Below are 11,676 nucleotides of genomic sequence, written 5' to 3'. Positions count from 1 at the left end.
ACACCATATTTTATTATACTATTGCCACATATACAAACACACATACATATTAATGCCTTTTTCCTTAGACAATTTTATCCATAACACTACTCAACAAGCTAGAGAGCAAACACATCAAAGTTGATAATGTTATTCTTCATGACATTTCACGACTACAAACAATAGCAAGACGGGAATGCTTGCAACAAGGAATCATATAACAACTCACATACAATGATTAATCTCTAAACACAATGTCACTCAATACACATATCCAAGACATACTAGCAGACACTAATTTCATGGCTGCCGATTCTCTGTCTTCAAGAAACGAAGAACAAAACAATAATTGAAACCCTCGCAAATTGAAATATTGTGCTTTGTTAAATATGGTCTCCCACTTCTAAATAAGACAAGACAACATCTGCTTGCTAGCACAACGATGGCAACAAATGGCATTGAGATCATAAGTGCGACATTCAAGAACCAAACATGAGATATGATATAGATACTCAACACAATAAGACAATTCTCATCATTGGAGACTTCAACACTAATTGGATCCACAATTCACATGCTTCCAATGCCCTCTCTAGCACTCTACTACAATTCTCTTGCTACCAAGCTATAAATTAACCAACAATAATTTATCACTTGACACGGACAGACATAGATCTGCTTAGCTTCAGCTAACATCACTATAACTATCCCTAGTAAAAATTTTCACCTTGTTGAGCATCCAATCATTTTTTGTAGTATGGCATCACATCATCCCATGCCCCTATGTACTTACCCTGTGTGTAAACAATTACACAACACCAACGGTACGCTCAATGTGTGGGTGCCGAAAAAGAGTCATGGGCAAGCTTGAATGGATGCACCCCATTACACATTAGCTGCCTATTATCATGGGTTTTAAAAATGCTCACTGATGGGCACCACCTTTACACACCGCCCAGCGATCACCCAATAATGGTTTTATACTTTGTAGGAGAGGTGATCGAGAGATTTGAAGGGTGCCTATAGTTGGGAAGGCAACAAGCCCATGGAAGGGAAAAAGACTTGGAGTGCATGTAGGATTTTGGAAGGTTTTATATACGTGTAATGAGATGCACGCCCATTGTGCACCCATCGTTAAAAAACTCGTCTCCTATCGGATTGATTAGATTTTGGAAGGTTTATATATGTGTAATGAGATGCACGCACATCGTTAAAAAACTCGGCTCCTATTGGTTTGATTGGCGATGCAAGCGCAAGAGAGCGCGCTTGGGAAGGAGGAGGGCCAAAACAACAACAAACAAAAGAAAGCAAGAATGAATGGAAAGCATTATTAGTGAGGATGGAAGCTGATCGAGTGATTCAGCTCTCTCCACCACCTTCTTCTTCTTCTTCATCATCATCTCTACTATTTTTTCCAAATCTCCATAGCTCATCTTGCTCTGTGAGCTTCAAAGGCAAACTACTCTGCAAACCCACAAGGAATTGCATCTCAAAGTTGGTCTCTAAGGTGAAAGGCAAAAAACCCACAAGAGCTTTTGCAACAAGGAGCTCTCACTCAACTCTGAATTCAATGAGTTTGATGAGCACCCACAACCACACTTCTTCTTCTTCTTCTTCTTCAAACTCTGCATTCCAGCAGCCTCCCTCTCTCCTCTCTTTCCTCAGTAGCGATGTCGATGATGAGCTCCTCATCCTCCTCAGCCACCTCCAGTCTTCTTGCAAACACATCGCCTCCCTCCTTGCCTCTCCTTCCAGTCTCATCGCAGCTTCTTCTTCCTCCTCCTCCTCCTCCTCCTTGCCTTCCCATAGCGGTCGCGATGCTCCCAAACCTTTGGACATCATCTCGGTATCTCCGGCCCCTGAACATCGATTGTTTTGTTTTCTTGTTTCCCCCTGTGTGCGTATCATTGTGCCATCCGCTAAATGATGGAACAAAGATAAAGATACACTAAAAGGAATGTCCAAACGTCAGATATGGTGCGAAAATATGATGATTTCATGGTATATTTTTTCTTCCCATTGTCCGGAGTTTTAGATGGAATCATTCACATTTGCCTTTCGCTCAGTCCCGATCTTCGGATGGAGTCAATCTCCAGGAACAGGCTTGGAAGTCTGACTGAATAAGAATTTGCTATGGAAAGCATTAGTTCCAGTATGTTTAGCCTTACATTGTTGTGAATGTTTAACCTTCAGGCAAGCAGGCCAGCAGGAATTGATATGAATCCGGTGAAGGAATTATTCTTTGCTCTTGAAACCTGAAACTACGTTGACGTGCATCTTATGGTGTTAATTCAGAACGATATCATCAAGTCATCCCTTCGCAGCTCCGAGAAAGTGGCCGTTATAGCTTCGGAAGAGGATGATTTACCGGTTTGGTTCCATGACAAAGGCCCTTATGTAGTGGTTTTCGACCCTCTCGACGGTTCACGCAACATTGACGCTTCGATTCCAACTGGCAGCATTTTCGGCATATACAAGAGACTGGAAGAAGCAGATACCTTACCTGTTGAAGAGAAAGCACAATTAAATGTTTTGCAGAGAGGCGAAAGGCTTGTGGCTGCAGCCTATGCTCTGTACTCATCTGCTACAGTATTATGCATTTCTATTGGTTCGGGGACGCATGCCTTCACGCTTGACCGTTCGACCGGAGAGTTCGTGCTGACTCATCCAAACTTGGCCGTTCCTCAAAGAGGTACCAAAATCTTTGGCATGTTACTGCCCTTTTTCTACGAAGATCCCTCTCAAGCGATCAATTTTGCAAGCTATAAGCTTTACTGACACCTGATGTTGTGCATGTTCTTTTTTCTTATGCAATCGTATATTGTCTTTGAGCCGAGATTACTTTCAGCAGGCTAATGTGAGTCTTACGTAGAGTGCCATCTTTCCAAACATCCCTCGGTCATGCTATATCCAAGTGCTCCTTTATCATTGTTGAGTACGCCCTTTGTCCGGAGGTTTAAGATATTTAGTTCCCCCTATATGCACACTTTATGCGTTGGCCCTTTATGTGCACTTTACTTCTTGATGCCTATTATAACAACCACATAAATCACATATTTTTCTATGATATAATTTTTATTTTTTGTAAATTTAATAGTTAACATTCGGTTGAACTAGTCTAATGGTTAAACACTTAATATTTTTTGTACAAAACGCTGTTGGTTCTTCCCAATACCTCTCATCCCGACGGTATCGTGAAGGTATCGAAGCTCTGGAAGAAGCAAACCTGTGTGGATGGTGCAGCTACAGGACAGTACCATTGGTACTGCAGGGCTGGGACAGCATTATGTCCTTTGTTTTGGCATGAAAAGTTTGATTCTTTGCCAATGCATGTTCTGATTCATAAGCACATTATAGAATGTTTAGTGTGAGTTTACCTGAAATATTCCAATAATCTTGTTAGTCATGTTGGCTCACGTGCATATGCTATGAGGGTTTGTACATTCAAGCTGGGCCAACTTGTGTACATGGCACATCTGCACCAGGCCCTCTTCCCTTCAGATGATAAGGATATTTTTGCCTATTTTTGTGATGAATATGGATAACTCTTTGGAGTGCATAGCCTTGTGTTAGAGACCAATTTCATGGTTTCCTAGTAGAGTCACAATCTGTATTGGTAGACAGACTGACTCACTCTCTCTCCTGCTCAACTCTAATGGAATTGATAGAATGATGCACTCAATACACAAGTGATGCTGTGGATGTGAGAGAATCAGAGGGAGAGAATATAGCGGGCCTCCGAAGAGGAATATATAACTGAATGTATGAATGCCCAAAGGGCTGAATAAAACCGTATGACAGGATGAAACCCTCACTACAAAACTGTAATGGAAGACTAGAACTATAGATAGAGGTGAATCCCCACTAGATGATCCCTGTAGATCCAAGGCTGGTCTGCTGCAGGAAATCTTGGCCACTGAGCTGAGCACTGAAGGCCCAGAAGTGGATCAGAAATGAGGGATAATAAAAAGGTGCCTTTGTATGAGACAAGAGTTTGGCACATTGAGTGCCTTATAGTTCCATAGAGTCACTCCAAGTCTTGTCCTTTTACAAGTCACGAAGCCTTGCATTTGGCTATACCCTACTTAAAGTCCATCAGCGATGTGTGGTCAAAAAAAGCATAGCGTCACACTACTCCAAATGCAATGAGAACAGCATGAATATTTTCCCATTTTGATTTATATGCCTACCAATTTTGATCCCATTCTGATCACCAATTTCCAAGTTCCCGATGCAGCACCAATGTTGGACCCACACGTATCTCAATGCATGCCACTAGGGGCATAATAAAAAAGTGTGTATGTAGACCTTTGTATGTGTCAAGATTTGGCATGCTCCATGCCTTTTATAGGCCCCCTTGGGCCTGGAAAATGGCCGACTGGAGGGCTGTCTGTACCGACTGGATCAGTTTGCTTCACCGGCGTACTGACGTGGCACCGAGTAGTCCACGTGGTAGTCAGTGCTGACATCATCGTGGCTCTTTGCGCCTGTTAACTTGTCTGTTGCCTGCATGGTAGTTTGCTGACATGGCTGCCTGCGTGGCAGTCCAGATGGGCTTGTGGATCGCGTGGCATCCCCTCCTGCTGAAACTCGAACTTGAAAGGGGCCTCCCTTCATGCTGAAAGAGGTGATTGTTTGTGGTATACTTGGCTGATGAATCCTGATCTGAATACTTGGTTCATGAATCTGGAGGTGATCGCTAAGTTCATGAAGCCTGATCTGTAGGAACTGAATTCTCGGGTTTAGTGCTAACTTCTGGTAAGGATATTGGCTGTGGTTAGTGCTCCAGGATGATGCTCTATTTTGTTTTTCTCAGTGCATAGAGGTGATAGGAACAGAGGAAGATTTGTTTTGAGAGAGACATCCTGGTCTGGCTGTAGTACTATGTCCAACTGAGTCCTGACTCGAGTCCTCTAAATCACCGAAATCAAAGGTCGAGGTGGAACACCACTAAGCCAAGAAATGAACTTGGACCCGTGGCCTGGGATCTTGACATCCAAGCCTTGGTTTTGGTAATCTGGTTGGACTTTGAATTGGTGCCACCATTGTGTACCTAAGATGATGTCCGCCGCCTACATAGGTGCGACCCTGAGTGGCCGACAGTCTACCCACCCTGAGATCTTCAGAGTGGCTGAAGCTACCTGTAAGTTGTTCTTTGTCTGCTGCCCTGGAAATGCACCATTCAAGGCCATCAGTTCCATTGGTGTAAGAGGCAATAGAGCCTGCTTAGCTGCTTTGGTGGAAATGATGTTCTCTGAATTGCATGAATCTGCCGGGATAAGGACCTTTTGCCCACCAATCTGTCCTTAGAAGTGAAACGTATTGGGAAACTAACGAGGCTCCACCTTTTGCTGATCTTCAAGCTCCTCGATGATGAATAACATGTCACAGTTCCTTTCCTCCCATACTTCCACTGAATCGGGGTTTGTAGGGTGAGTGATCATGTTTGAGGCATCGACAGCGTCCTGGTCTTCAGGTCTGTACCTATGGTCACGTTCCAAATGTTCCTGGCCATCATATGGCTCTGTATCATCACCTTCTAGATACAATAATTAATACCACCCGATTTGCCATTCTCCCCAAAATTGGGAATGAGGTTGTTTGAACCTATACGTGAAGGAACTAGCAAGGCAATTAGCTGACAAGTTAATGTTCATCCAACCTCAATCTCACAAAGACACAACTGTCTGAATGTGACCGCTTTCCTCCTTGCAAAAAGGTCTCATCCTTAAGATGTCGAGGTATATTATCTAAGTAGGACTTTTGGATTTGATACCATGTAAGGAGATGTTTGTGGCAAGCTCATTGCAGCCTAGTTGTTCCTAGATTCACTAGCGCTTGAGATCCACTCACAAATGATGTGGTATAGAAGTACGACAGAGAAACACTCACAGGTCCAGAGATATACTTTCAGCATGTAGGCAGCGAAACTCGAGTGCTTATAAAGTTCCACAAATGTGGACTACGCCAAGACAAAAAGACTTGTGAAGGCACCTCACAGTTGCAGCCCACTCCTGCCAGATGTGTACCCTGCAATGATGCTCCTCCTGCTGTTAAGTCTCACTCTTGGCACATGATGGATTTCAGCTTCAGTGGCTTGTAAAGAAGCTCAGGACTTCTCCGTTTCTAGTTTGATGGTTAATGTGTGAAAGAGTTGATATGGGAATATTTTGATACCCAGGTGGCAGCTTATGCTTGGGTAGTGATGAGAACATAAGCATAGCTTTGGTTACCAAGTAATTTTTATTTACTCTTAATTTTGTTCGAAGTCACTTACAAAACTCCCTTCTTCCCTTTGTTCTTTTTGCTTGTTTTATAGATATTTTAATTTGAAAGATTGGATATATTCTAGAATATCCATTTCTATCTATGGGAACATGTCATAGTGGAGGTTCATTAGCTTTGATTGTTGACCATTTATTGCTATGATCAAGTGGGCCACAAGTAGAGCTTACTGTTGTCTCATTTGCAGGACAAATCTACTCTGTGAATGATGCGAGATACTTTGATTGGCCTCAGGGTTTGCAGAAATACATTGATGACATCAGGCAGGGCAAGGGAAAGCACCCCAAGAAATACTCTGCAAGGTATATCTGCTCACTTGTGGCAGATTTTCACCGCACTATTCTGTATGGTGGTGTGGCAATGAACCCAAGGGCTCATTTAAGATTGGTCTATGAAGCAAATCCTCTAAGCTTCATTGCAGAGCAGGCAGGTGGAAAGGGTTCTGATGGTGTTAGACGTATCCTCGCCATCCAACCTGTTGAACTACATCAAAGGCTTCCTCTCTTCCTTGGTAGCTCTCAGGATGTGTCAGAGCTTGAAAGTTACAAGGATGTGCAACAGCTTGTCAATCCTGGGTATGAGGTTTAGTTGGTGAGAGAACAAATCCACGTGTTGAGGCTAACATTGCGTTATGTGTGCATCCCTGTGTGGTTTTTTCTAAGCTTTGTATGCTCTCACATGGTCTTGAGATGATGGCAGGTGACATCTAATGTACTAGTAGAAATTGTATACTGAAGTATCTAATACAAAAAAATTGTTTAATTGAAAGAAACTACAAAAATGTATATGCTTACTAGATTGGGAAAAAATGATGCAGCAGTCAAAGGTATGTGTTTTGGCATTAAAGCTTTTTGTCAAGTGTAAAGCAAGGAAGGCTACAATTGTCCTTCACCCGACTTGAAATGACTATAGTACATCTTATTACACTGGAAACATGAACACAAAAATAGTTTTCATTTGAACTCAATGAAAGCATACAAGAATATGATGTGTATGGGACTTTTGTATATGATTTGGCAGATTGTGGTTATTATTGTAGAGAAATGCAATTTTAAAATTGTGTCGAATGGCTTTTGCAAATGCTATTATGAAACTATGGAGTCCTTGTGCTTGTTGTACACAGATGTCACCTTGGTAATACAATTTTAAAATTGCACTAAATGGCTTTTGAAAATGCCATTTTGAAACTATTGAATCCCAGTCCATTAGGACACACGGTTTTAAGTCCCATTAAAACACGTGCTCAATACATGATCCAAAGGCCAAACCTAAGATGATAAGAAGAATACAAACAAAAGGAAAAAGGGGGAAAAATGGGCCGAAACCTTGGAAAAGTTCATTAGGGTTTTTCTTGCAAGCTAGCTATGATACTTATGGATTTACTAACAACATTATCATATGTGTTTACATAGACAACATTATCAAACGTGTTTACATAGACATGGTATAAATTTTTTCATGAAACTATGCACCACTACATTCATAGACATTTACAAGCAACATTATCAAACTTGCTTACATAGAAACATTCAATTCAACTTTTGATTACAAAACTTAGTATGCACTATGTAGGCATAAGAAAATAAATTTTCAAACATAGACATTTTATTATGTGCACAAAGACAACTAGGTATGGACCAATATGCTAATAAGCATTTACAAGGAACATTATCATATTGTCACATTTACGCATGCACCATCCCTCAATCCTCAAGTACAATCCATTCAAAGAATTTCTTGGCAAAGGACACTCATTCCAAATAACTTATGGTACTCAATCAACCATTCCATTAACATCAACTTAATGTGTAACATAATTTGCTTGTGGAATACCAATAAAATTATCATTCATCTCAACAAGCATCATCTCCAATGACAGATTTTACTATAAATCCTTTTATCAATTAGCTAAATCCTTTTATCAATTAGCTATAAGTAACTTTTTGTATCATTCATGTGACTTCATCAATAATCAATGTTCAAAACAAGAACACTTGCTATAAGCACACACTTCATTTGATAGAACAAAAGATTTGAATGATCTTTGCATCAAGCAATTACCACATCATCATGAAAACTTATCATCATCAATGAAGATGACATTTATGTTAGCCATTTGATCCATGGTCATCAATTATTTTTCTCAATAGGCAACAATCTTTCATTAACATTAATCAACATGCATTTTCACTAGATTTGTGGCAAGTATCCACCAAGTGTGGTTCATATACGAGTATCAAGTGAATGTTCCTCATACTAAAACAATCAATTTGTGGAAGTAAGCCTTCTATCAGTGAAGGAACCACTCAAAGATGCTTTTTTGTGAAAAAGGTAAGCCTCAATACGTGAGGACCAACATCAAAGTTTTTGGGTAAGCCTCTATCATAAAGATAACCATAGATTTGGTTGGATAAGCAGCTAGTTATGAGATTTAGTTAGGTAAGGCTCCAGAAGTGACCACCTCTTGATACATCTATAGAATAAGAGGGCTTTCTGCTCATTCCTCCTGGCCACTATTCGTACAGTGCTCCTCATTTCTTCATCCGTGAACTCCCTGCTCAGTTCCTTCTCCTTCCTTCCTATTCTGGAGCCTCTCTCTAGAATCTCCCCTGAACCTAGTGCATGCCATGTGGACCCCTTTTATGCCAAGTGTCCTTTCAAAGGACCTTACTCTTTTGACCCCTCTTGGCATCCTTCTATAGTGCTAGGCCTATTTTGCCTAGGCATTAATTCGCATGTCCACCGTTGCACTATCAAGCCCTCTAGTTTCCCGCTTCACCATATCCACACTAGACATAATCCTGGGATTATGGCTGACATAACATTCCCTTCCCCTTAAGAATGGTTTACGTCCTCGAAAACAAAATTGGGAAACCTCCTTTGGAGACTGCTTACCCTTTCCCATGTTGAACTCTCTTCAGATCTATCTTTCCACTTAACTAGACATTCTTGCCATATAGTATGTCGCGTTCTTTTTTCTTGTCTATCTAAAATTCTTTCTGGTTCATGTGGTAAAGATGCGGGCTCAATGAGTTGAACTAGGACTTCATTTCTAATGAGATTATCATCATCTCCTAACTTATCTTTTTAGCCTACTAACATCCAAAACTGGATGCAATCTACATCCCTCAGGTAAGGCTAATTTGTAAGCAAGTTCTACAATCCTCTTAAGTATTGTGAATGGTCCACAATACCTAGGAGACAACTTCGGACATTTACCTGCTTTTAGAGATTCTGAAGATTCAGGTACCTTAAGGTAGACAGTCTCATTTACTTCAAACTCCAACTTTCTATGGTGGGGGTTTGCATAACTTCATGCTCTGTCTTAAGCTCTTCTTATACTATCTTTAGCTAACTTAAGCGTTTGATTCATATCTTCAAGAAAGTCTTTGGCCGCTTGAACCTTCTCTTTTTCGAGTTCCACTGTCATTGGGGCTCTTGGTTGAAATCCATACATCATCATGAACGGACTAATGCTTGGCACTGTTATATGCAAATTCTAATATGGGCAGATATTGTTTCCAATTAGTTTGCCGTTTACTTACATATGCTCAAAGCATATCCTCAATGATATGATTGACCCTTTCAGTTTGACCATCACTTTGTGGATGATCCGTGGTGCTCATATTCAATGAAGTTTCCAACCTCTTAAACATAGCCCTCCAAAAATGGCTGTTAAATTTGCTATTCTGGTCGCTAACAATATCGGTTGGTAGCCCATACAGTCTATAAACATGCTCCACACATAGCCTAGCTAGTTCCGAAGTTTTAACATCTTCACTGACAGGAATAAAATGAGCCATCTTGGCCAACCGATCCACAATTACCCACACAGAGTTGTGCCCCTTTTGTGTCCTAGGTAACCCCACAATGAAATCCATGCAGATGCTTTCCCATTTGCCAGATGGAATCTCCAATGGGTGTGGGAGACCTCATACCTTAAGGCGTTCAGCCTTATTGACCTGGAATTTTGGGCACTTCAATACATAATCTTGGACGTCCTTACCTATTCCAAGCCAAAAGAATTTTCTTTTCGGAAGCACATGTCTTCTAAATTCCCGGGTGTCTAGCACTCAGACTATCATGACATTCAAAAAGGATTTGGCGTCTAATGTCAATATCATCCGGGACACATACTCTACCCTTGTAGAGTAGGTAGCCATCTTCAATAGTATATTTTTTCCACTTGAGTCCTTTACCAGGAACCTGTGGTGTGTTGCCATTTCCATGCGACTCCTCAATGAAAGCCTCTTGATTAGTTGGATCCCTATTTCTAATTGCTTTCCATATTTCAGAGAAGTGAGTATCAAACTCACATTTCCCCTTTAAGGACTCAAGGAAATCATTCTGAAATTGAGTAAAACTCAATTCATTATCAATTGGCATTCGGCTAAGAGAATTTGCTACCACATTGAACTTCCCTTTCCTATATGTCAATTGTATATCAAACTCTTGCATTAACTCAGCCCATCTAGCTTTTCTACCTTTAAGCTCTAGCTGATTACAAATCCACTTAATGCTCTCCTGATCAAAGATGATCTCAAATTTTGCACCATATAAGTAGTGCCTCCACTTTTTTAAAGCATAGACTATAGCATATAGTTCCTTTTCATATGCCGAGTAATTTCGTTGGGCATGATCTAACTTTTTGCTTTCAAAAGCCACTAGTCGACCTTTTTGTATAAGTATCGCCCCAACAGCAAAATCACTAGCATCAGTCTCAACCACGGATGGTTCATTGGGATCCACTACTTTTAAGACAAGAGCTGCCGCTATAGATACCTTTAATTTTTTAAAACTTCTCTTTTGAGGTTCATGCCATATGAAGGTACTTCCCTTCCCCTTAAGCTGGTCCATCATTGGAACATCAATCCTAGCGTAATCCTGGATGAATCTCCTATAGAATCTTGACAAATCTAAGAATATATGTAATTCTTCTAGATTTGTGGCCATTCCAATGTGGCCCTTACTTTATTAGGGTCCATATGAACCCCTTCTTGGGATATTATATGTCCCAAGTATTTCACTTCTTTTGCAAAGAATTCACATTTGGATTCTTTAGCAAAGAGTGAATTATCTCTAAGCAGTTGGAACACTTTTCGCAAATGTTCCAAATGCTTTTCCCTGGTTTTACTATAAATAAGAATATCGTCTAAAAATACTACAGCGGCACTATTCATAAGTGTCATGAAAGTTGCTGTAGCATTTGTTAATTTAAATGGCATTACTTTAAATTGATAATGCCCATACCTAGTACGAAATAATGTCTTAGGGACATCCTCTTCCCTAATTCGTACTTGGTGATATCCTGATCTTAAATCAATTTTAGTAAAGTATTTTTCCCCTTGCAATTAATCAAAGAGCTCATCAATGTGAGGCATAGGATACTTATTTTTTATGGTGATTTTATTT

The 11,676-nt window shown here is 40.5% G+C and overlaps 1 protein-coding gene across 1 annotated transcript; it reads left to right on the top strand.

Annotated features, from left to right (window-relative positions):
• Positions 1–1,325: 1,325 nt before the first annotated feature.
• LOC147881848 (Inositol monophosphatase family protein) lies at positions 1,326–7,241 on the top strand. The gene is made up of 3 exons (XM_087401676.1): positions 1,326–1,825; positions 2,275–2,671; positions 6,452–7,241. Exons 1-3 carry the CDS (start codon positions 1,550–1,552, stop codon positions 6,850–6,852), a joined length of 1,074 nt encoding a protein of 357 aa, XP_087257802.1. The 5' UTR covers positions 1,326–1,549; the 3' UTR covers positions 6,853–7,241.
• Positions 7,242–11,676: the final 4,435 nt, after the last annotated feature.

This window comes from Dipteris shenzhenensis, chromosome 30, assembly GCF_047967505.1.
Source record: "Dipteris shenzhenensis isolate YYH24624 ecotype China chromosome 30, Dip_SZ_1.0, whole genome shotgun sequence".
In the NCBI taxonomy this organism is placed as follows: domain Eukaryota; kingdom Viridiplantae; phylum Streptophyta; class Polypodiopsida; order Gleicheniales; family Dipteridaceae; genus Dipteris; species Dipteris shenzhenensis.
Note: the sequence above shows the minus strand (reverse complement) of the source record. Positions and strands in the feature narration are given on the sequence as shown.